Genomic DNA, 26,450 nt, shown 5'->3' with positions numbered 1-26,450 from the left:
AGAAGTATGGCTTTGTGCGTAGAGCATACAGGTACAAATTGATTGGTGATGTCTTATACATGAAAGGGGCTGATCTCGTGTTGAGACGTGTACCTTGGCGGGAGGAGCTTTATAGAGTGTTGGAAGAGAATCATGAAGGCGCATGTGGTGGCCATTTTGCTCTAAAGATCACCTTGCATAAGATCTTGCAAGAAGGGTATGTATGGCCTAGTCTGCACAAGGATGTTCACCATTGGTGTAGGTCTTGCAATAGGTGTCAAGCATTTGGGAAGAGAGTGTTGAAGCCAGAGCTACGAAAAACCATTATGGTGTTTGATGTGTTTGAAAAGTGGGGGATTGATGCAATAGGCCCATTACCTATCACAAGCAGGGGCAAAAGCTATATTTTGATGGCAGTGGACTATCTTTCTAGATGGGCAGAGGCTATAGCAGTAAAACAGATCCCTGCAAAGGATGTGGCAAAATTTGTGTATGATGAAATATGTTGCAAGTTTGGGGTGCCATTAGAGCTACTTTCAGATAAGGGGCCAGGATTTAGAGCTAAACTGCTAGACTTCTTATGCACAAAGATGAAGATTAAGCACCAGCATACCACTCCTTATTACCCACAGTGTAATGGCTTGAATGAAAGATTCAATGGTGAGTTGGTACAAATTCTTTCTAAAGTGACAGAGCACCAAGGAAAGAATTGGGATTTGGAATTGCCTAGTGCATTATGGGCTTACCGTACTTCGGTGAAGACAGGTACAGGGTTTACTCCATTTCATTTGGTGTATGGAAAGGAAGCACTATTGCCATTGGAGGTAGAGTTGCCTGCGGTCAAGATGTTAGAGAAGTTGCTTGGGCCGCCTAGTGATGCATTCAAAGAGAGGCTCTTGCAGTTACAAGAGGTCCAGTTGGATAGGATGAGCGCATTGGAGCATTATGGGCAGATGCAGGATAAGGCTTTGGCAAAGATAAATGAAAAGGTCAAAAGTAAGGGTATCAAGAAACATGACTTGGTTTTGCGCTACAACAGTAAGCTGGACAACACCTTCCAAAAGAAGTTTCAAATTAAGTGGGAAGGCCCTTTCAAGGTAGTGGAGTGTTTTCCAAATGGCACATATCAGCTGGCTAACCTGGATGGTGTTCTACATAAGTCAAGGGTAAATGGATTGCGTCTTAAATTGTATCATGCTAGATTGATGATGGTGGAGCAAGATGAACTGTCTGTGGAGCAAGCAATGTTGGTGAAGGATGAGGAGACATGTGATGCGGCGAGTCTCATATCGCTCTTTGCTGCTGCTGATCATGAATGATCTAGCAGGCTAGGGGATGGGCAAATTATGTCAGGAGTTTTTTGGATCAAGGAATTGCGCATATGTACATATACATGCATGGTGCATCAAATAAAGGATTGCCCATTTTCCAGAGCCAGGTGGTTACGTGGGGCCCACATGTGTACAGGTAGGACAGCATTTACATAGTGCAGCGATTTTCACTATTATCAGTATTAGTGTGTTTTTTCTACAATAAAGTGAAGTTGGTAGTGCGTAAAACTTCTCGAGGAAGCTATCCGTGGGCCGACGACGTGAGGTCAGCAGGTGCATCAGATGGCATCTAGTGGCGTCAAGAGGGCGAACGAGGTCAATATTTGCACGCGGATGAGGACCGACACAACGTGGGTGTTTTCTGGTGAGAGTTATGCAGAAAGGTCATCATTAGGACCACTTTTTGGGGCCACTTCACGTGGTGGCGAGATGCATTATTGGGAAAAAGCTGAGTGCCAGGTGTGCGAATGATGCAAAAAGGTGACAACTATGCACTGCGAGGTCAGTTTTTGGCCTGTTCGGGGTCCGTTTGAGGTCATCTAAAAGGCCAAGGGTGCCCAACTAAAAAATCTAAGTGTGGGAACTGAAAAAACAGAGAGAAGACCAGAAAAAACGTGGAGAAGAGAGGAGGAACAGCCGCAACTGTGTTTTTTGCCCATTTTGGAGCTTGTTTTGGCCGTAAACTGCTCATCCGAGGTCGGATTTGAGCACTTTGACATTGTAGACTGGGGTTTTGGGCCGTTCCGGACGCAATGGCGATGTCCATTTTGCCAAATTCCTCACTCTTTTTATGCTATTTTTCTGTGTAATCTTCTTCGGTGAGTGAAGCCTCTGCTTAACTTTGTGGTTGTATCTGGTGTATTTCCTCAATACTGTGTAAACTATTTGACCCATTGGTGTTGGGCTGAGCTTCATTGAATCTAAACAACAGCAATTTGCCTCCTTTGAGCTGAATTGAGAGTGTGTGTGTGAGTGTGTATGTGTGAGTGTTGAGTGGGCAAGTGGGAAATCTCTCTCTTCTCACTCCGTCTGTGTGTTTCCTGTCTCGGCCAGGCTGGTTGTGTAAGCCGAGTGGTGCCCCATAGTGTGTGTGTGTATCTTCCCAAGAGTGTGTGTCGGGTCGTTATAGAGGCGCTGTGTGTGTTTTCATCCCGCTCACAGCGTCAATCGGAGTTCGCGGCAGAAAGTTATGTTGTTTTTACTGCAATTCAGCTTGACGCAGCTTTCTTCGTCATACTTCTTTGTGAAGCGTCCGCGATCGTTTTTGTTATTTTGGCGTTAACTTTTTTTGAGAAGATTTAGCTTTTTGCTATTCGTATTGTGGCCGTCAATCTTGCGTCTCACGCCACTTTATTTTGAGGACTCGTTTATTATTAACGTCTTCTTTACCCTGCCTTTTTTGGGTGACGTCTCTCACATCTTTGGACGTTCCTTGAGCATCCTTCTTACGTTTATCGTTGACAGAACGCAGTACTCATATCTCTCTCATTCTCAATTGCGGCCTTCACCATATATGGTGTGCAGATTCTGCGATCTTATCTTATACGTTGTCAGGAGTTTTTTGGAGCAAGGGATTGCGCATATGTACATACACATGCATGGTGCATCGAATAAGGATTACCCAATTTCCATAGCGAGGTGGTTACGTGGGGCCCACGTGTGTACAGGTAGGACAGGGTGTACATAGTGCAGCGATTTTCACTATTATCAGTACCAATATGTTTTTTATACAATAATGAGGAGTTTATAGCGCGTGAAACTTCTCGAGGAAGCTATCCACAGGCCGACGACACGAGGTAAGCAGGTGCGTCAGATGGCATCTAGTGGCGTCACCAGGACGAAAGGGGTCAATATTTGCACGCGGATGAGGACGGACACAATGTGGGTGTTTTCTTGTGAGAATTATGCAGAAAGGTCATCATTAAGACCACTTTCTGGGGCCGCTTCACGTGGTTGCGAGATGCATTATTGAAAAGAAATGAGTGCCAGGTGTGCGTATGGATGCAACAGGGTGACAACTATGCACTGCGAGGTCAGTTTTTGGCCTGTCCGGGGTCCGTTTGAGGTCATCTAAAAGGCCAAGGGTGCCCAACTAATAAAGCTAAGTGTGGGAACTGAAAAAACAGACAGAAGACCAGAAAAAACATGGAGAAGAGAGGAGGAACACCCGCAGCTGTGTTTTTGGGGTTTTTGGAGCCTGTTTTGACCGTAAACTGCTCATCCGAGGTCGGATTTGAGCACTTTGATATTGTAGACTGGGGTTTTGGGCCGTTGCGGACGCGATGGCGCTGTCCATTTTGCCAAATTTCTCCCTCTTTTTCTGTTGTTTTGGCTGTGTAAGTTTCTCCTATGAGCGAAGTTTCTGCTCCAGTTTGTGATTGTATCTGGTATCTTTTACCCATATTGTGTGAGCTGTTTGCCCCATTGGTGTTGGCCCAAGCTCATTTGTATCTAAACATCAGAAATTCTCCTCTTTTGAGCTGAGTGTTTTGGGTCTGTGTGTGTGTGTGTGTGTCTGTGTGGAGTGGGCAAGTGGATAGTCTCTCTCCTCTCACTCCAGAGGTCTGTTCCCTGTCTCGGCCAGGTGTGTTGTGTAAGCCGAGTGGTGCCCCATAGTGTGTGTGTGTGTGTGTGTGTGTATCTTCCCAAGAGTGTGTGTCGGGTCGTTATAGAGACACTGTGTGTGTTTTTATCCCGCTCACAACGTCTTCTCGCAACAAGATATGGCTATGAATATTCTCGTCAACGGCTTTCCTTCTGGCCAGCGTTCTGTTCCTCCTTTCCAAGTTCAAGGATTTCCAGGCTGGAAAGCAAAGATGTTGTTAATTCTTAAAGGCGATGAACTCTCCGATGTTGTTCTTGGAAATCGTGTTTTTCTGCCTCAGCCTGTTGATACGGATAATGATAACGTGCTTATCACTGAAGGACCTATATTTGAAGATGGGAATGTTGCCTATACGGATTGGCAACGACGTGATAAAGCAGCTCGTCGGTATATTCTTTCTGCTCTTACCGATTCCCTTTTGCTTGATATGGATGAACTGCCTACTTCCCACGACGTATGGAAGTACCTTATTGCAAACTTTCAGAAGAAATCTGTTAGAGAAATACTTTATTTGAGAGGGTTGCTTAACAAGTTACAATATGAAGTTGGTACTGCCATGATGGGACATATTGAATCTTTCAAATCTATTATTAATCAACTTGCTGCTGCCGGTGATCCTGTTCCACAAAAGCAACTGATTACACTTCTCCTTGATACGGTGAAGGAATCTTCTTATGATAACATTGTTACTATTCTCTCTAATAAAGATGGTCTTGATTTCGACCAAGCATGCATGTCTTTAATTGAATACTCTCAACGTCAAGAACGTCGGAATGCTGGTCATGATACAACTATGATTTCACAAGAGGAGACTGAGTCACAACAGATGGAATGTGCTTTCTATGCTCGAAGGAAACCGCAGAGGTGGCCGTCGCGGTAATATTTTCTCTCGTCTCAAATTTCCTAATAAGCAATGTTCTTACTGCAACAGAAATGGCCATATTGAAGATGATTGTTGGGCACGTCAATATGATGAAGAACACAATATCACCACAAAACAACCACGTTTATCTAGAGACTCTTCTTCTTCTTCTTGTGAATATTGTGGACGATCTGATCATCCCACTCATATGTGCTATAAGCGTCGATTCGACACAGATCGGAATAGGGTATATGCTATTGAACATCGAAACAACATTGTACCAGAAACAAGCTGCGTCCAATGCTCAGTTTCTCCAGACAGAATACTTCATGTACGTGATGGATCACTTTTTATTGTTGATTCTGGTGCTACAAAAAATATGACATATCAGTCTAAGTGGTTCCATAACTATCATCCACTACCAGTTCAACGTGTTGTTTATCTTGTTGATGATACTACTTGTCAAGTAAAGGGTATTGGAGACTTATATCTTGGTACCTTATCTTCTTCCACTCGAATTTTGCGAGGAGTATTACATGTACCAGATCTTCAACGTAATCTTCTTTCAGTTGTTAGACTTGGTGATCTTGGTCTGTTTGTTGGATTTGATCATACCAAATGCCGAATTGAGAAAGATGGACAGACTATAGCCACTGCTCCTCAACACGGTAATTTGTTTGAACTCTCTCTCAACGATGTTGTAGCAAATATTTTCACTGCTCCAGGTGATCATGATTGCAAAGTATGGCATCACCGTTTTGTTCATGATGATTTCTCAAAACTCCTTGATCTTCAACGTCGTGATCTTGTTCATGGCATGGATCTTAAAGCCCATCCCCATATGGGAATTTGTGAATTTTGTGCTCTTGGAGAACACAATCGTAAACCCTTTCCTCTTTCAAATACAACTCATTCTCATGACATATTGGATCTTGTTCATACTGATATATGTGGACCTCTACCTTCTTCGAGATCACAATATCTCTACTTCATTACTTTCAAATACAACTCATTCTCATGACATATTGGATCTTGTTCATACTGATATATGTGGACCTCTACCTTCTTCGAGATCACAATATCTCTACTTCATTACTTTCATTGATGATTTCTCAAGGTATACGACTGTATTTCTACTTAGACAAAAATCTGAAGCCTTATCTGTTTTCAAACAATTCCACAAGGCTGCGGAACTTCAAACTGGTCGTCGCCTTAAGAAGCTTCGTAGTGACAATGGAGGCGATTACGTTTTTCGAGAGTTTGTGAGTTACTGTACTGAAAATGGAATTCATCATGAACACACTATTCCATATTCGCCTCAACAGAATGGTGTTGCTGAACGAAAGAATCGCACTATTCTCAATGCTGTAAGTTGTATGCTGATTCATTCTGGCTTATCTCGTGTTTTCTGGGCTGAAGCTACTTTGACAGCAGCATTTATTCAGAATCATCTTCCTACTACTGCACCCTCTGGTAAGATACCCATCACAGCACGGACAGGTGACATTCCTTCTGTATCTCATTTTCGAACCTTTGGATGTATTGCTTATATTCATGTTCCCAAAGAAACACGAACAAAGCTTGATGCTCCTGGTGTTAAAGTTATTTTTATTGGATATTCTGACACTTCCAAAGGCTACAAATTCTATGATCCTTCCTCCAAGAAAGTAATTGTGAATCGTGATGCTACTTTTAACGAACAGCTTATGGGAGGCTCATGGTCCATGGATGATTCTGATGATACTAAATCATTGCTTCAGGCTTTTCCATTTCTTTCAGAAGATAAAACTCTTCCTATAGAGAAACTTTCCTCTTCACAACCATCCATTCCAAATGTTGCCAATGATGATATTGATATTTTTGTTGATCTGCCTATTGATTTTGAACATGGATCATGTCATGTTTATGATGACGATATTGCTGATAATGCTTTGTCTACTTCTGAAGATCCCGTTACTTATGATGAGCTATCTCTTCACCACAAAAGGATCAATGGCAAGAGGCTATGGAAGCAGAGTACGATTCTCTTATCTCTAAAGGGAGATGGATACTAACTGAATTACCTCCTAGTCGTACAACTATTAAATGTAAGTGGGTGTATAAGACAAAAGTAAAAGCAGATGGATCTTTTGACAAGTTCAAGGTGCGTTTAGTTGCAAAAGGTTACTCCCAAGTAGCTGGTGTTGATTATCAAGAGACTTTTTCACCGGTTGTTCGCATTACAAGTGTTCGAGTTTTATTGGCATTTGGTGTTCAATTTGATTTAGAAGCTCATCAAATGTATGTGCGAACTGCTTTTCTTAATGGTGACTTGGAAGAGGAAATTTATATGGAAGAACCAGAAGGGTTTGTTATTCCAGGTAAAGAAGACCTTGTTGCTCAACTCCATAAGGCACTATATGGTCTCAAACAAGCTTCGCGAGCCTGGTTTACAAAATTTGATCTTTTTCTTACCTCTAAAGAATTCATCTCTTGCTCGTCAGACCCCAACTTATACATAAAACGCCAAGGTAGCAGTTTTGTGATTCTTGCTCTTTATGTGGATGATACCATCCTTGCTTCCAATGATTTGGGATTTCTTCAGCAAGTGAAAAAGTTATTGTCTTCTGCATTTGATATGGTGGATCTTGGAGAGATTCACTCTTGTCTTGGCATTCAAATCCAACGGAACCGTACAAAAGGTATTTTATTCCTTCGACAATCAAAGTTTATTGCAGATACTATTCAAAAATTTGGTATGGAATCTGCACATTCAGCCAACACACCTTGTCTTGCGAGCTCTACAAAGAACACTTTTGACAGTGGCGGTCAACTTGTCACAAATCAACCTTATGCTAACTTGATTGGATATCTTCAGTTTGTTGGCATTAACACTCGTCCTGATATTCTGTTTGCTGCTAATTATCTTGGACAACATCTTGCATGTCCTTCTCTTAAGCATCGGTCTGCTGCAAAGCGTGTATTGAAATACTTGAAAGGAACTACAGATTTTGGTTTAGTCTATCGACGACAACTCACATCGGATTCTATGCAATCTCTTTCTCTTTTGGGCTACACAGATGCAGACTGGGCAAGATCACATTTATCTATGCGATCTACTAGGGGAAATTGCTTCTTTATAAATGGTTGTCTTGTTTCTTGGACCAGCAAGAAACAACGTTGTGTTGTAGTTTCTACGACTGAGTCAGAATATGTTGCGGCATTACTTGTAGCTCGTGAGTTGATTTGGCTTTGACAAATGCTGGTTGATATTGGTCACTCTCCTCTTTCTAGCATACCCTTGCGGTGTGACAACCAAAGTGCTATTAGTATTGCAAAAGACTATGTTCAACATAATAAGTCAAAGCACATTGCTGTCCATTATCATTATGTCAGGTATGAAGTACACAAAGGAACCATTATGGTTGAACACTGTCCAAGTGACTAGATGATTGCAGACATTTTGACCAAAGGCCTCAATGAGTCACGTTTCATCCTCTTGCGCTCGGAGCTTGGAGTTGCTTCGGCCTCACTCTTTCTAGATTAGCTTCTTTGCTATTGTAATAGCTTTGTACATATGACATTGTAATCTTTTAGGTACCATGCACTATGCACACTCCACATTTTCACATTGAGATATCTAAGTCACTTGAATATTTGTACATAGATGCACAATTCACTTTCACATCATCACCGCTGGTTCATATTTTCACATTCTATAGGGGCTTGGGTTTTTCCCTTGAACTCCCCAAGGGTTTTTTCATCCAAAGCTAGAGACCTTTGTTTGAGTGGGGGTGTTGGAGCTATATATGGCTCACTCTACTGAACTTGGTCTCACCTATATATTTGTATCTTGTCCTCAATATGAATCAGTCTTTGGGAGCGTATATGGTGTGTCTCTTATCTCATCTCTCTCTCTCTTTCTCTCTACATCTCAACATACAAATTAGTAGTTAGAGAAATTTTGGGTATAAGGGATGCAGCTGTCAAGAGTACTGCAATAGCAGATTGGAACCACTAACAAGAGTAGCCGATTGTGGACAAAGTACATGACTGTGGGAAAACCGGTTCAATAGGTGTATATTTTGAGGTCTTTATGATCTTGACATTGAAGGAAAACATAACAATTATGTAAGAATCGGTGTAACCAATAGGGATCAATGATATTGTGGGAGCTTTGCATAGGAATATTCTTGGCTGATGAGCTGGAGTTCTTTTGCGATTGAATGCCCATGGTGATAGTTGTAGGAAACATAAGGTACTAGGTGGGAAGAGCCTTGCAATGTAGAGCTTAAACATGTTGCATTGGTACTGCAGATGGGTAGTACTGTATAGTACCTCTCTCCCTCTCTCTCTCTCTCTCTTTTTTTTTTGGGAAAACTTGCTCTTTATATTACAATAATTTACAATCTGCTGTCATACTAACAGCTTTTATATGATCCATACCACTTTGTCTCTGAAGGCTTGATCTGTTAAAGAGAGAGCATCTTCCATCATCCTATCTCTAATGACAAACAAGGGAACTGTATGATTGACACTCTGGCCCGGATCAAATGTACATTGATTTCTCATATTCCATACAAACCATAAGAACCATACTCTGAAGGACTGTAGTGCAAACTCAAGTGCTTGATCTTCTGGGATTTGGAGCTTGAAAAAGTTCATCTGATACCTAGATATGGAGATCCCCCAAGCATCATACCACATCCATTTTGCCCACTTCCACCATTCCATAACAGGCTTGCATGACCAGAATATATGTCTAGTGGTTTCAGGACAAGAGCATCTGATGCATATGCCAGAGGTAATACCCTTTTTCTTTAGATTCATGGCAGTGGCCAATACACCTGTGAGAGCTCTCCACAAAAATAGCCTGAATTTAAACTGATTAGGAATCAACCATACATTTGCAAGAGTTTTTTGCTACCAATATGGATCCTGATGAAGGGACCATTGTGAATTACATCTTACAAAAATATTTGGTTTTGGTAACAACAAAGCATAAAAGACAGAGGTGTTAGCGGTCCACCAATCAGCTGCCTGATTAGGAATGTTCCAGTCCCGATGTCGTTCTTCCAGATTGAGAGCATCTCTACGAGGCAAGCCTTGAATCTGAGCACAAAGCTGATGCCAAGGTATTCTGAAGCCAAACCCTAGTCTATATTGGCGTCTGGCAACCGAAAAGAGTTTCAAGTCGAGGTTAGAATCAACCATCTTCTGAATTTGATTGAGACCTTTTTTGCGCATCGGCAGTGCAACCTTACTCAACAACCTGGCTGGTGGGGTTTTAAAAGCAAAGCTCGAGAACAAGCTCTCCCCCCCCCCCAATGATTTCCCTGTATACCTAACCCTACCTTGCCAGACCAAAGCAGAGCATATCATCTTCCAAGAAGATATTAACATACTTGAAACGTCATATCCTGTTTTAAGAGGAGCAGCTGAGAAATATTTATCCCAGGCTGTCATATTCTAGATTCCATGGAAGTAAACAATTGATTTGTCAACCATCTTCCACAAGCATAAATCCCAATCGTTATCAGAAGCCAGCATATGCTTGATAAGGGAGCCCCTCCTGGCTTGAGCATGGACCTGTAGATTCAAGATATTTAAGCCTCCCTGAGAGTATGGTACTGCAGTTTTGCTCCAAGCAACCAAAGCATTGGAAGATCGAGAGGAGTTCCACAAAAACTTAGCCAAGACCGAGATGCATTTCTGAAGCATTTTATCAGACGAGTTGATCAAGGGCAAGTAAATTAGAAAATAAGGCATGAGAATACTCTGAACGATTTTGAGCCTGACATGTAAAGGCCATTCATCACAGTGCCAAGAAGCAAATTTAGCCAACACTCTCTCCAGAACCCAGTGTTGCAAGTGTTTCTGAGAGACCATGACCCCAATTAGGTAGCCAAGGTGTCTAAAAACATGACCCTTAGGAATTCTTTTCCCATACCAAATTAGAGAGTCAAATTCCCTTGCAGATATATCAATCAAGAACACTTACATAGGTTCAGTGTAAGACCAGCCACAAGAGCATACATATCTAGAGTTTTCATACATCTGTGAATATTGATGTTGTGGGCCTTCAAAAATAGAAAGGTGTCATCTTAGAGCACAAGCTAGCTTCATAGGAGAAACTCAATAGCATTTCATTTTCATATATTGTTTTCCTTGCTATCCGCGTCTGTGTATGTTTTATAAAGTATCAATTAACACCAACATGAAAATAAAATTTTGGATGGGACAAAAAAAGGTGTCTCTCAACACCACCGTTTTCTTGAGAATCTATCTTTTTGTCGAATGTAACACAAGTCCTCAAGACAAGTCTGAAAATAAATGAGATATTCCCAAATCAAATGGGAAATAGGAATCCATAGGCATTGAAGTCAGTCCCAAAGATGTGGAATTTTTCCATTTCATAAAAAAGAGTGTTAAATTACAATGTGTAAGCAGCGACTAGCTATTCAAATTGAAGTACTAGAGAGGAGTACCAATATGTCACAAATGCACTAATGCTCTTGATACTTCAAGCATGTTGTAGGCAATACTATTGTATTCATGAAGGTCTCTTTTGCATGTCATGTCACTAATAACCCTCTACAAAGCATTTTGCTTAAGGGGGAGAGTTGTAAGGCTGTAATCGGTAAGGTTTTACCAGGTGATTATGACGCATCATCACATCTCTATGAATCTTTTGGGAATTTCTACTTACTTATGGAGATAACAAATGAATGCAAAGTGAGTGGTTGTGGGTCTTTCCTCACCCATCTTAATCGTCTCTTACACCTGGACATGTGTATGTGTGTGTGTCTATGTGTGCACACGTGCACGCCCATACAATGTACGATAGCATCTTTTGAAATTTCTACAAACACTAATGATGGGGGTAGCTCCTTTAGCATTGTATCTCTATTCGTATAAGAATCTTATATGGACCCTATACAAAAGCAAGATTGGCAGCACTGTGATGTCATACGAAGCTTCAGGTGTGGAGTCGCTTGGGCTATTATCATGGGGTGAATTAGATCCAAAGTCAGTTCTAAGCATAATTTGCACGGCTTCCATTCCTTTGAGTTCTCTTGTTCTTTTGCTAGAAATCAATTGTCTTGTGGCCATGGACATCACATACCTTGCAATATGGCTTGTTCAGCCAAAAACCTGCATGGTTTCCTACCATGATTGTTGCTAGAAAATGATTGAAAACAATTTGACCGACAAAAGCCTTTGCTTTGTCAGCCAGTATGGATTGGTAAGTTTGTTTTTGAGATGTGCGATCAAACATGGCCATAGTGAGGCTATTTGAGGATGTTACAATGGTGTGGATTTTGTTTTTCTGAAGGATTGCAAGAACAAGTGTTGGGATGGTGAGATGCATAGCACACTTTGTGGTAATGAAGGGTTGCCATGATGATGGTAGTGCAGCCAATAAGAGAATCTCTTGGACAGTCATGGAGACAACCACTCCTGAAAGAAGGGTCTCATATAGTAGAAGAAGCAAAGAACCTATTGGTTCGAGAATGTCTTGATCATCTGTAAATTTAGTATCTACCTGCTTTTTTGTGCCCTCCATATAGAGGAGTAATTCCACCTTTGCACTTAGGTCAAGGGTTTTTTAATTAGCAATCTCCTTCTTGTTAACGGCATTTGTAGGGTTGTCTTGAGGTGGGCACTGCGATGTGCCATTAGCAACTTTGAGAGGGTCGTGATTCTCCAAGATGATCTCCATTGTCATCCTCAAGTGCTGATATTTCTTGTCATTTCATTTATCCACTTTATACGACCTCCTAGATTGTGCCATCTTTGCCTGATTGTACCATGCGATCGTATGTGCAACAAGATGTGGTTGCCTTCGTTTTCATTTACCGCATCCTCACAAATTGGATGTTACGTGATTTTATCTTGCTGCATATATTCACACATTCTACCATGTTTGCAGCTAGATCGTATCATTGCTATCTTGGACTTTCTTTGCTTCCAAACAGGGAAAGCCTATGGGAGGATTGAAGAACCCCTCAATTAATCTCTCTCTCTCTCTCTCTCTCTCTCTCTCTCTCTCTCTCTCTCTCTCTCTCTCTCTCTCTCTCTCTCTCTCTCTCTCTCTCTCTCCTTTCCCACCTTCACCTCGACTCCGTCCTCTCTCTCAGTACTATCTCCCCTAGTGACAGAAAGTCACTGATAGCTTGCAATCAAGAGAATTGATTCGTGTCTTTGTTTCTCTCTCTCTCTCTCTCTCTCTCTCTCTCTCTGTGTGTGTGTGTGTGTGCTTACTGTTGTAGGGAAAAACCAAGTCATGTTTCTTGATACCCTTACTTTTGAGCTTTTCATTTATCTTTGCCAAAGCCTTATCTTGAATCTGCCCATAATGCTTCAATGCACTCATCCTATCGAGCTGAACCTCTTGTAAATATAAGAGCCTCTCTTTGAATGCATCACTAGGTGGCCCAAGCAACTTTTCTAACATCTTGACTGCAGGCAACTCTACTTCCACAGGCAATAGTGCTTCCTTTCCATATACCAAATGAAATGGAGTAAATCCTGTACCTGTCTTCACCGAAGTACGGTAAGCCCATAATGCACTAGGCAATTCCAAATCCCAATTCTTTCCTTGGTGCTCTGTCACTTTTGAAAGAATTTGTACCAACTCACCATTGGATCTTTCATTTAGGCCATGACATTGGGGATAATAAGGAGTGGTATGCTGGTGCCTAATCTTCATCTTCATGCCTAAAAAATCTAGCAATTTAGCTCTAAATCCTGGCCCCTTATCTGAAAGTAGCTCTAATGGCACCCCAAACTTGCAACATATTTCACCATACACAAATTTTGCCACATCCTTTGCAGTGATCTGTTTTACTGCAATAGCCTCTTCCCATCTAGAGAGATAGTCCACTACAATCAAAATATAGATTTTGCCCCTGCTTGTGATAGGTAACGGGCCTATTGCATCAATCCCCCACTTTTCAAACACATCAAATGCCATAATGGTTTTTCGTAGCTCTGGCTTCAACACTCTCTTCCCAAATGCTTTTCACCTATTGCAAGACCTACACCAATGGCGAACATCCTTGTGTAAACTAGGCCATACATACCCCTCTTGCAAGATCTTATGCAAGGTGATCTTTAGAGAAAAATGTATGCCACGTACGCCTTCATGATTCTCTTCCAACACTCTATAAATCTCCTTCTGCCAAGGTACACATCTCAACTCGAGATCAGCCCCTTTCATGTATAAGACATCACCAATCAATTTGTACCTAGATTGTCTACGCACAAAACCATACTTCTTAGACTTTGGAATGTCCTTCGGAATGATTCCTGTTAGCAAAAACTCCTCTTCTTGAGCCAAACTGTCCCGGCCATGATAAAGAGGTAAATTGGTCCTCATCACAAATAGCTCCCCAATCACGCTTTGAGATGCTTCACGTGCCTCTATATTTAGAGCATGTTCAATGTGTCTGATGCTCCATGCTTCAAACTTTTTTAACAGGCCTTTAATTTTGAAACACATTTCCTTCAATGAGGTGTTCTTGCTCTTCCACACACGTCCCAATACTTGCTTCACAACTAACAAGGCATCGCCTTTTATGCTCAACCTTCTAGTCCCATGCTTCAAAAAAATGTGTAATCCAGCTTCCAAAGTTGCATATTCAGCCTCATTATTATTATGAGCATCCAATTTGAACCCTCTCTTGCATACTAGCTTCCCCTCTAGATCATAAAGTGCTATACTCCCTGAAGCCACATCATGGCTCTTCCTGCATGAGCCAACAAAGAACATAAACATGTGCATTGTTGATATGTGGAACTTCTTCAACTACTCTTCTCACCACCTCTTCCTTAACAAGAAGGGAATTCTCTTTGTCAGTCAACAAATCATCTAGGGTAGCTCTTGTACTGTCTTCCACTAAAAAAGAGAACTTAAACTCTTGCACCTCAATTACCCATTTCTTCACCACATTTGACATGTTAGTGCCATTAATTAATTGTGGCAAAAAAACGTAACTCGTCAAGAAAACAAAAGGTCATGGTAGCAAGTCATGATGAAGTCGTTGCGACAAGCGAATATTACACTAGCCATCACTAGCTCTACTTCTGAGAATTTTCTCTCTGCTACCAACTTTACTTGGCTTGCACAATACACTCGGCTTTGTACTCGTAGGTGATGGAAGAAGAATAATAGACTTAACCTTGTCTGGATCAGTCTCAATGCCAATTTCTGACACCATATTTCCCAATAACTTCCCCCTTGGATGTGCTAGATGAAATTTCTTTGGATTTAGTTGTCCTCCACATTCATCATATCAAGCCAATACCATCTGCATCTTCTCATGGTGTTCAACCCTATTGCTGTAGACGCAAAAGTCGTCCATAAAAGCTTTAACACAACTACCCAATTTTCTCTCTCTTGATAGAAAGATGGTCCATTTGACAACCCAAATGGGAATACCTTGTAGCAATAGCAACCCCATGGCGTAATGAAAGTTGTCTTTGTTCGGTCTTTAAGAGAAATCTTCAATTGAAAATAGCCTGAAAAACCATCACAGACATTGTACCTCTCATAACCTACTGCTAAATCCAAGATCTGATCGATGAATGGAAGAGGATATGGGTTCTCCTTAGTGGATGCATTTAAGGGTTTAAAATCTACACAAATCCTCCACTTCCCATCGTTCTTTGGGCTGACTAATACTGCACTCACCCATTCAGTGATCTCTAATGAGACTATGAACCCTGCCGTGAATAACTTGTCCACCTCTTCTCTCAAGGCTTCCATCTGCTCTTGACCCATCCTTCTTAACCTTTGTTGCATTGCCTTAGCACATTCTTTCATCTCTATATGCATCTCTTCTCCTTTGAACCCTCTAATCTTTTCATATGAAATAATGAACAAATCAGGAAAACTAGCTAGCATATGAAATTATATCTCCTTCTCCATAGCTGAGAGGTCTCCACTGATCATTTGTGTCATCAATTCCTGCTTCTTTGACAATTCAACCTTGGTTTGCATCAGCTCTTCAATCACTTCATAAGGCCCTTTACTTTCATGTTCAATCTCATTCACAAATGCAACTAAACCATACTCCTGGATTTCTTTGTCTATCAAAAGAAATGCAACATCAACATCCTCATCACTGCTGGTAGTACTATCATTGTCCTCATCACTGCTGGTAGTACTATCATTGTCCTCATCAGTCACTGTGGAATAGTATTCATCACTAGACTCATCCTCATCTTCATAAAGCTCTTCTAATTGTTTCCTTGTGTCCATATTATATAGCTTCTTGGCACCTGTCTTTCCATAGAGGCTAATTGTACGACGTCTCCAATCTTGAACAACTCCCAATGCACTTAACCATGGTCTGCCCAATATAATATGATATACTCCCAACCTTGCTGGTATCACATGAAAATCAACCACCTCCTTTGCATCATATGCCTCCACTTCTAAGCTCTTTACAACACCCAACATTTTTCATTTTGATGGTTTGCCAATCTAATCCGAAAGCCTGATACCCCAGTCACTGTAAGACCCATCTTCTCAACGCATGAGTGTGTTATGACACATATTTTGGCTCCACCATCCACATAACCTTGTCCCAGGTTTTTTGCTTTTGTGCCACACATCTACTATTGGGCAATTGTCTGGTAGCTCTTCTATTGCCAATACCTTTACTAAACCTTGTCCCAGGTTTTTTTCTTTTGTGCCACACATCTACTATTGGGCAATTGTCTGGTAGCTCTTCTATTCCCAACGCCTTTACTAAACCTCTCTCTGGTTCTTTCTCCATTGGGTTAACCATCCTCTTCCATTGTTGCTTTAGCTTAGGAACCATCTCTATAAGCTGCCCAGAAGTAACATCTGCCTTCCTCCTTATCAGATCCTCCTTCAAGTCATAGCAACAAGATATGGCTATGAATATTCTCGTCAACGGCTTTCCTTTTGGCCAGCGTTCTGTTCCTCCTTTCCAAGTTCAAGGATTTCCAGGCTGGAAAGCAAAGATGTTGTTAATTCTTGAAGGCAATGAACTCTCCGATGTTGTTCTTGGAAATTGCGTTTTTCCGGCTCAGCCTGTTGATACGGATAATGATAACGTGCTTATCACTGAAGGACCTATATTTGAAGATGGGAATGTATCCTATACGGATTGGCAATGACGTGATAAAGCAGCTCGTCGGTATATTCTTTCGGCTCTTACTGTTTCCCTTTTGCTTGATATGGATGAACTGCCTACTTCCCACGACGTATGGAAGTACCTTATTGCAAACTTTCAGAAGAAATCTGTTAGAGAAATACTTTATTTGAGAGGGTTGCTTAACAAGTTACAATATGAAGTTGGTACTGCCATGATGGGACATATTGAATCTTTCAAATCTATTATTAATCAACTTGCTGCTGCCGGTGATCCTGCTCCACAAAAGCAACTGATTACACTTCTCCTTGATACGGTGAAGGACTCTTCTTATGATACAATTGTTACTATTCTCTCTAATAAAGATGCATGGTCTTGATTTCGACCAAGCATGCATGTCTTTAATTGAATACTCTCAACGTCAAGAACGTCGGAATGCTGGTCATGATACAACTATGATTTCACAAGAGGAGACTGAGTCACAACAGATGGAACGTGCTTTCTATGCTCAAAGGAAACCACAGAGCTGGCCGTCGCGGTAATATTTTCTCTCGTCTCAAATTTCCTAATAAGCAATGTTCTTACTGCAACAGAAATGGCCATACTGAAGATGATTGTTGGGCACGTCAATATGATGAAGAACACAATATCACCACAAAACAACCACGTTTATCTAGAGACTCTTCTTCTTCTTCTTGTGAATATTGTGGACGATCTGATCATCCCACTCATATGTGCTATAAGCGTCGATTCGACACAGATCGGAATAGGTTATATGCTATTGAACATCGAAACAACATTGTACAAGAAACAAGCTGCTTCCTATGTTCAGTTTCTCCAGACAGAATACTTCATGTACGTGATGGATCACTTTTTATTGTTGATTCTGGTGCTACAAAAAATATGACATATCAGTCTAAGTGGCTCCATAACTATCATCCACTACCAGTTCAACGTGTTGTTTATCTTGTTGATGATACTACTTGTCAAGTAAAGGGTATTGGAGACTTATATCTTGGTACCTTATCTTCTTCCACTCGAATTTTGCGAGGAGTATTACATCTACCAGATCTTCAACGTAATCTTCTTTCAGTTGCTAGACTTGTTGATCTTGGTCTGTTTGTTGGATTTGATCATACCAAATGCCGAATTGAGAAAGATGGACAGACTATAGCCACTGCTCCTCAACACGGTAATTTGTTTGAACTCTCTCTCAACGATGCTGTAGCAAATATTTTCACTACTCCAGGTGATCATGATTGCAAAGTATGGCATCACCGTTTTGTTCATGATGATTTCTCAAAACTCCTTGATCTTCAACGTCGTGATCTTGTTCATGGCATGGATCTTAAAGCCCATCCCCATATGGAAATTTGTGAATTTTGTGCTCTTGGGAAACACAATCGTAAACCCTTTCCTCTTTCAAATACAACTCATTCTCATGACATATTGGATTTTGTTCATACTGATATATGTGGACCTCTACCTTCTTCGAGATCACAATATCTCTACTTCATTACTTTCATTGATGATTTCTCAAGGTATACGACTATATGTCTACTTAGACAAAAATCTGAAGCCTTATCTGTTTTCAAACAATTCCACAAGGCTGCGGAACTTCAAACTGGTCGTCGCCTTAAGAAGCTTTGTAGTGACAATGGAGGCGAATACGTTTTTCGAGAGTTTGTGAGTTACTGCGCTGACAATGGAATTCATCATGAACACACTATTCCATATTCGCCTGAACAGAACGGTGTTGCTGAACGAAAGAATCGCACTATTCTCAATGCTGTAAGTTGTATGCTGATTCATTCTGGCTTATCTCGTGTTTTCTGGGCTGAAGCTACTTTGACAGCAGCATTTATTCAGAATCATCTTCCTACTACTGCACCCTCTGGTAAGATACCCATCACAGCATGGAGAGGTGACATTCCTTCTGTATCTCATTTTCAAGCCTTTGGATGTATTGCTTATATTCATGTTCCCAAAGAAACACGAACAAAGCTTGATGCTCCTGGTCTTAAAGTTATTTTTATTGGATATTCTGACACTTCCAAAGGCTACAAATTCTATGATCCTTCCTCCAGGAAAGTAATTGTGAATCGTGATGCTACTTTTAACGAACAGCTTATGGGAGGCTCATGGTCCATGGATGATTCTGATGATACTAAATCATTGCTTCAGGCTTTTCCATTTCTTTCAAAAGATAAAACTCTTCCTATAGAGAAACTTTTCTCTTCACAACCATCCATTCCAAATGTTGCCAATGATGATATTGATATTTTTGTTGATCTGCCTATTGATTTTGAACATGGCTCATGTCATGTTTATGATGACGATATTGCTGATAATGCTTTGTCTACTTCTGAAGATCCCGTTACTTATGATGAGCTATCTCTTCACCACAAAAGGATCAATGGCAAGAGGCTATGGAAGCAGAGTACGATTCTCTTATCTCTAAAGGTAGATGGATACTAACTGAATTACCTCCTGGTCGTACAGCTATTAAATGTAAGTGGGTGTATAAGACAAAAGTAAAAGCAGATGGATCTTTTGACAAGTTCAAGGTGCGTTTAGTTGCAAAAGGTTACTCCCAAGTAGCTGGTGTTGATTATCAAGAGACTTTTTCACCGGTTGTTCGCATTACAAGTGTTCGAGTTTTATTGGCATTTGCTGTTCAATTTGATTTAGAAGCTCATCAAATGGATGTGCGAACTGCTTTTCTTAATGGTGACTTGGAAGAGGAAATTTATATGGAACAACCAGAAGGGTTTGTTATTCCAGGTAAAGAAGACCTTGTTGCTCAACTCCATAAGGCACTATATGGTCTCAAACAAGCTTCGGGAGCCTGGTTTACAAAATTTGATCTTTTTCTTACCTCTAAAGGATTCATCTCTTGCTCGTCAGATCCCAACTTATACATAAAACGCCAAGGTAGCAGTATTGTGATTCTTGCTCTTTATGTGGATGATACCATCCTTGTTTCCAATGATTTGGGATTTCTTCAGCAAGTGAAAAAGTTATTGTCTTCTGCATTTGATATGGTGGATCTTGGAGAGATTCACTCTTGTCTTGGCATTCAAATCCAACGGAACCATACAAAAGGTATTTTATTCCTTCGACAATCAAAGTTTATTGCAGATACTATTCAAAAATTTGGTATGGAATCTGCACATTCAGCCAACACACCTTGTCTTGCGAGCTCTACAAAGAACACTTTTGACAGTGGCGGTCAACTTGTCACAAATCAACCTTATCCTAACTTGATTGGATATCTTCAGTTTGCTGGCATGAACACTCGTCCTGATATTCTGTTTGCTGCTAATTATCTTGGACAAAATCTTGCATGTCCTTCTCTTAAGCATCGGTCTGTTGCAAAGCGTGTATTCAAATACTTGAAAGGAACTACAGATTTTGGTTTAGTCTATCGACGACAACTTACATCGGATTCTATGCAATCTCTTTCTCTTTTGGGTTACACAGATGCAGACTGGGAAAGCTCACATTTATCTATGCGATCTACTAGGGGAAATTGCTTCTTTTAAATGGTTGTCTTGTTTCTTGGACCAGCAAGAAACAACGTTGTGTTGCAGTTTCTACGACTGAGTCAGAATATGTTGCGGCATTACTTGTAGCTCGTGAGTTGATTTGGCTTTGACAAATGCTGGTTGATATTGGTCACTCTCCTCTTTCTAGCATACCCTTGCGGTGTGACAACCAAAGTGCTATTAGTATTGCAAAAGACTATGTTCAACATAATAAGTCAAAGCACATTGCTGTCCATTATCATTATGTCAGGTATGAAGTACGCAAAGGAACCATTATGGTTGAACACTGTCCAAGTGACTAGATGATTGCAGACATTTTGACCAAAGGCCTCAATGAGTCACGTTTCATCCTCTTGCGCTCGGAGCTTGGAGTTTGTTCGGCCTCACTCTTTCTAGATTAGCTTCTTTGCTATTGTAATAGCTTTGTACATATGACATTGTAATCTTTTAGGTACCATGCACTGTGCACACTCCACATTTTCACATTGAGATATCTAAGTCACTTGAATATTTGTACATAGATGCACAATTCACTTTCACATCATCACCGTTGGTTCATATTTTCACATTCTATAGGGGCTTGGGTTTTTCCCTTGAACTCCCCAAGGGTTTTTTCATCCAAAGCTAGAGACCTTTGTCTGAGTGGGGGTGTTGGAGCTATATATGGCTCACTCTACTGAACTTGGTCTCACCTATATATTTGTATCTTGTCCTCAATATGAATCAGTCTTTGGGAGCGTATATGGTGTGTCTCTTGTCTCATCTCTCTCTCTTTCTCTCTACATCTCAACATACAAATTAGTAGTTAGAGAAATTTTGGGTATAAGGGATGCAGCTGTCAAGAGTACTGCAATAGCAGATTGGAACCACTAACAAGAATAGCCGATTGTGGACAAAGTACATGACTGTGGGAAAACCGGTTCAATAGGTGCATATTTTGAGGTCGTTATGATCTTGACATTGAAGGAAAAAATAACAATTATGTAAGAATCGGTGTAACCAACAGGGATCAATGATATTGTGGGAGCTTTGCATAGGAATATTCTTGGCTGATGAGCTGGAGTTCTTTTGGGATTGAATGCCCATGGTGATAGTTGTAGGAAACATAAGGTACTAGGTGGGAAGAGCCTTGCAATGTAGAGCTTAAACATGTTGCATTGGTACTGCAGATGGGTAGTACTGTATAGTACCTCTCTCCCTCTCTCTCTCTCTCTCTTTTTTTTTGGGAAAACTTTCTCTTTATATTACAATAATTTACAATCTGCTGTCATACTAACAGCTTTTGTATGATCCATACCACTTTGTCTCTGAAGGCTTGATCTGTTAAAGAGAGAGCATCTTCCATCATCCTATCTCTAATGACAAACAAGGGAACTGTATGATTGACACTCTGGCCCGGATCAAATGTACATTGATTTCTCATATTCCATACAAACCATAAGAACCATACTCTGAAGGACTTTAGTGCAAACTCAAGTGCTCGATCTTCTGGGATTTGGAGCTTGAAAAAGTTCATTTGATACCTAGATATGGAGATCCCCCAAGCATCATACCACATCCATTTTGCCCACTTCCACCATTCCATAACAGGCTTGCATGACTAGAATATATGTCTGGTGGTTTCAGGACAACAGCATCTGATGCATTTGCGAGAGGTAATACCCTTTTTCTTTAGATTCATGGCAGTGGCCAATACACCTGTGAGAGCTCTCCACAAAAAAAGCCTGAATTTAAACTGATTAGAAATCAACCATACATTTGCAAGAGTTTTTTGCTACCAATATACATCCTGATGAAGGGACCATTGTGAATTACATCTTACAAAAATATTTGGTTTTGGTAACAACAAAGCATAAAAGACAGAGGTGTTAGCGGTCCACCAATCAGCTGCCTGATTAGGAATGTTCCAATCCCGATGTCGTTCTTCCAGATTGAGAGCATCTCTACGAGGCAAGCCTTGAATCTGAGCACAAAGCTGATGCCAAGGTATTCTGAAGCCAAACCCTAGTCTATATTGGCGTCTGGCAACCGAAAAGAGTTTCAAGTCGAGGTTAGAATCAACCATCTTCTGAATTTGATTGAGACCTTTTTTGCGCATCGGCAGTGCAACCTTACTCAACAACCTGGCTGGTGGGGTTTTAAAAGCAAAGCTCGAGAACAAGCTCTCCCCCCCCCCCCAATGATTTCCCTGTATACCTAACCCTACCTTGCCAGACCAAAGCAGAGCATATCATCTTCCAAGAAGATATTAACATACTTGACACGTCATATCCTGTTTTAAGAGGAGCAGCTGAGAAAACTTTATCCCAGGCTGTCATATTCCAGATTCCATGGAAGTAAACAATTGATTTGTCAACCAGCTTCCACAAGCATAAATCCCAATCGTTATCAGAAGCCAGCATATGCTTGATAAGGGAGCCCCTCCTGGCTTGAGCATGGACCTGTAGATTCAAGATATTTAAGCCTCCCTGAGAGTATGGTACTGCAGTTTTGCTCCAAGCAACCAAAGCATTGGAAGATTGAGAGGAGTTCCACAAAAACTTAGCCAAGACCGAGATGCATTTCTGAAGCATTTTATCAGACGAGTTGATCAAGGGCAAGTAAATTAGCAAATAAGGCATGAGAATACTCTGAACGATTTTGAGCCTGACATGTAAAGGCCATTCATCACAGTGCCAAGAAGCAAATTTAGCCAACACTCTCTCCAGAACCCAGTGTTGCAAGTGTTTCTGAGAGACCATGACCCCAATTAGAAAGCCAAGGTGTCTAAAAACATGACCCTTAGGAATTCTTTTCCCATACCAAATCAGAGAGTCAAATTCCCTTGCAGATATGTCAATCAAGAAGACTTACATAGGTTCAGTGTAAGACCAGCCGCAAGAGCATACATATCTAGAGTTTTCATACATCTGTGAATATTGATGTTGTGGGCCTTCAAAAATAGAAAGGTGTCATCTGCAAACCCTTTGCCCGGGATATGTTTACCTCCTAATTGGAGCGTTTGCAAATAGCCCTATTGTACCAATTGATCCAGGTATGCATACAGAGAGTGGGAGGCCACGGCAAGGAAAGGGGGGCTAACGGGACATCCTTGTTTTACCGATCTGGAAATGTATATTTTTTCCGAGAGTCTACCATTAATGCTCAATCTGGAGTAAGCATGTTCACGAAGCAGAGAGATACACCTGCTGATCCGAGGGCCAAACCCCATACCTTGCATGGTTGGCTGCACAAAGTCCCACTGCAGTGTGTCAAACGCCTGGGCAAAATCTATCCGAAACATTACCATGTCTTGTTGTGAAGATAAGGCATGCTCTATGCCCAGCTGAACCGTCAAAATGTTATTAAATATTGACCTCCCTCCAATGAAACCTGTTTGAGCTGGGTGAATGTGTTTTCTGAGTTCGGGACCAATCCTGAAAGCAATGGCTTTTGCGAGTATTTTATAGAGTATCCCCATCATGGTGATAGGTCGCCAGTCCGCTAGGGTTTCGGCTGGATCTCCGAAAACATGGATCCTGCACTCAAACAGGGCATCATCAAACTCATCCCCAAAACAACCTTCCCTAAAATCTCTCTCTCTCTCTCTCTCTCTCTCTCTCTCTCTCTCTAGCACATGTGTGCTAAATTTTCTTAACTCTAGACATCATGCATCGACATGTCGGCCCTAGATGCAATATATAGAAGTACATTGATTGTAGTAAATAGGTGCATGATATATATGTACTTCAATATTTAATGTGTGTCCAACTCAAGCTTTCCTCCATTCTTCAAAATAAATTACAGTAAAGAAGCCCAGAACTTCCATCTACAACACACTCTCTCTCTCTCTCTCTCTCTTATTCTTCTGTTCCATCTGGAAGACGGGTTTATACACAAGTATAGTATAAAACCCGCCACAAGAGCACCATTGATTTTCACTCTCATGCATGGGACGTATATTATAAGAAGGGATAGACAAGCATCATATTCTTGCGTCTGCATGCGTTATGTTCTTCTGTTACCTCTTCTTCGTCTCTAGCGTACACAAACATACGAAACTCTCTCTGATCTCTCTCTCTCTCTCTCTCTCTCTCTCTCTCTCTCTCTCTCGCGCGCGCGCGCTCACTCACCGCCCTGCCACCTCTTGCTCAACCCTGTCTCATAGACATTTGCATTCAGGCACAGAATCGTGAGGCAGCGTTATGGCCATGACTGGTGCAAATTGCACGCGCTGGGGCCGCACTGGTGCAAGCGGCTGCGAAGTCTTCCTGCAAGTGCCAGTAGTGGATGGAAATGACAATAATGTGAAGATGTCAGTGTACTCCTTGCTAGCCCCGCAGCCGCCGCTGCATCCGATAATGCAGGTACGCAGCTTATGACCTATGACCTAAACTCATTAATTGCGTTAATGATATTGCTTGCTAGCGCCTCCAGCACCGGAGTCGCCGCAGTGTGCGTTAATGTAGGTGGGCAGCTTATGACCTGTGACCTTACCTAAGCATGTTTTCCTAACGGTGGTATGCAGATAACTAGAGCTAATCAAATTCTCCATGAGCAGGCCTAGCTAGTTAATTATACTCTATTCTGGTGCGTTTTCAATTAACACATGATCAATAATGCCGTCTAATTAATTGTGCTACATGTGTCAGTCTTGCCGGCAACATTAAATGACAGCAGTGCCATAAAACCGCTGCCGACGACTGTGGTCATCCGCAAGATTCCAACATCTGTGAGGTGTGTAGTACATTAACCCCTTCACACGCACTCAACAGGCATTTGTTTATGATTGTTTTTCTCAATATATCCCTGTCGAGCTTTTAGAAAGAAATTTTCTACCTCTGATTAATGCAGGCAACAAGACCTGCTTAAGTTCTTAGATTCATTTTGTGCCGAGAACAATTTGATGCAAGAGGGAGGCCAGTGTCTACTTGCTGCGAAATTCCATTCCATGCAGAAACGGCCTATGCGGAGACAGAGCAGCGATGTGGAAATCAATTATGTCCACATACCGTTGAGCAAGTACGTCGAATGATTTTTTTGCTAAATTCTAAAATGATAAACATTTTCCTTTGACAGAAGTCCTAATTATCAGAAGTACAAAACTGCAGGAAAGGAGCCCATAAAGGGTTTGCTGTCATAAATTTTACTAAATTGAAAGGGGCAATGATCTTCAATGCCCTTCTTCACGAAAGACAGGTGGAAATGGGCCCGCAACGTCGTGCATTTGTTTGCAAAGTCGCATTCGCTGAAAAACAAATAGACGTAAGTACATGTCATGGAGAGAAGTAGGTATCAGATAGCTGGTAGGCTAACTCCCTAATTATCCCGTATATGTGTAGGGTCTGGAGGCAGAATTTCGCTCTACTCTTGCCACTTTGCAAAAGCCCATGCTTTTCAATCCACCATGCAACGGTGCCAAGTACAAGCTTATCGACTTTCTTCAGCGATGCCATCACCAAATCAGCCATGGAGATATTAATGTTGAGCATGCGCAAATTGTAGAGGAGGATGTCGTCCACCTTAATTTGCCTCCATACAGATCAGCTACGGCTCTGCCTGGAGAACTAAAAACCATTGAAGCAGCTCATGCTCATGTGCACAGAAAGTCCACAAAGAGAAAGAAAACAGAAAATTCGCCAATGGCGAGCTCCGCATCACCGGCTGAGTGGTCTACGACAACGAAGGTTACAGCGACGCCAATGAATGGTGGCAAAGAAAGAAAGACGGAGAAATTGATGACAAAGGGACAACAACAGGCGGCAATATATTGGCCACCGAACGTGATGTCAATGGCGATGAGGGGAAAGCTGTCAGCACAACTAACATCGACGACGGGAGTGTCTACTAAGAGAAAGTCTACGAAGATAAAAGAAAAAATATTGGATGCAAGAGGTGGGATCATAGAGTCCGTGCCGCGACCAGCGTTGTCAAATGTGATTGTGTCCAATTGTCCTTTGGATGATGAGGCTGGTGTTGCAATGAGGCAAAAGATAAGAAAGGTATACCATGGTATGCTCAGATTTTTCTTCAGTGGGA

The 26,450-nt window shown here is 41.4% G+C and overlaps 1 protein-coding gene across 1 annotated transcript; it reads left to right on the top strand.

The window, feature by feature from the left end:
* The first annotated feature begins 24,616 nt into the window (after positions 1-24,616).
* Positions 24,617-25,938, top strand: LOC147431064 (protein terminal ear1 homolog). The gene is made up of 6 exons (XM_086493620.1): positions 24,617-24,778; positions 25,054-25,148; positions 25,266-25,433; positions 25,523-25,676; positions 25,754-25,833; positions 25,917-25,938. Exons 1-6 carry the CDS (start codon positions 24,617-24,619, stop codon positions 25,936-25,938), a joined length of 681 nt encoding a protein of 226 aa, XP_086349746.1.
* The last annotated feature ends 512 nt before the right edge of the window (positions 25,939-26,450 follow it).

Source organism: Adiantum capillus-veneris, chromosome 21, assembly GCF_014529385.1.
Source record: "Adiantum capillus-veneris isolate H3 chromosome 21, ASM1452938v2, whole genome shotgun sequence".
NCBI classification, from domain to species: Eukaryota; Viridiplantae; Streptophyta; class Polypodiopsida; order Polypodiales; family Pteridaceae; genus Adiantum; species Adiantum capillus-veneris.
This window is presented reverse-complemented; position numbering and strand designations above follow the sequence as displayed.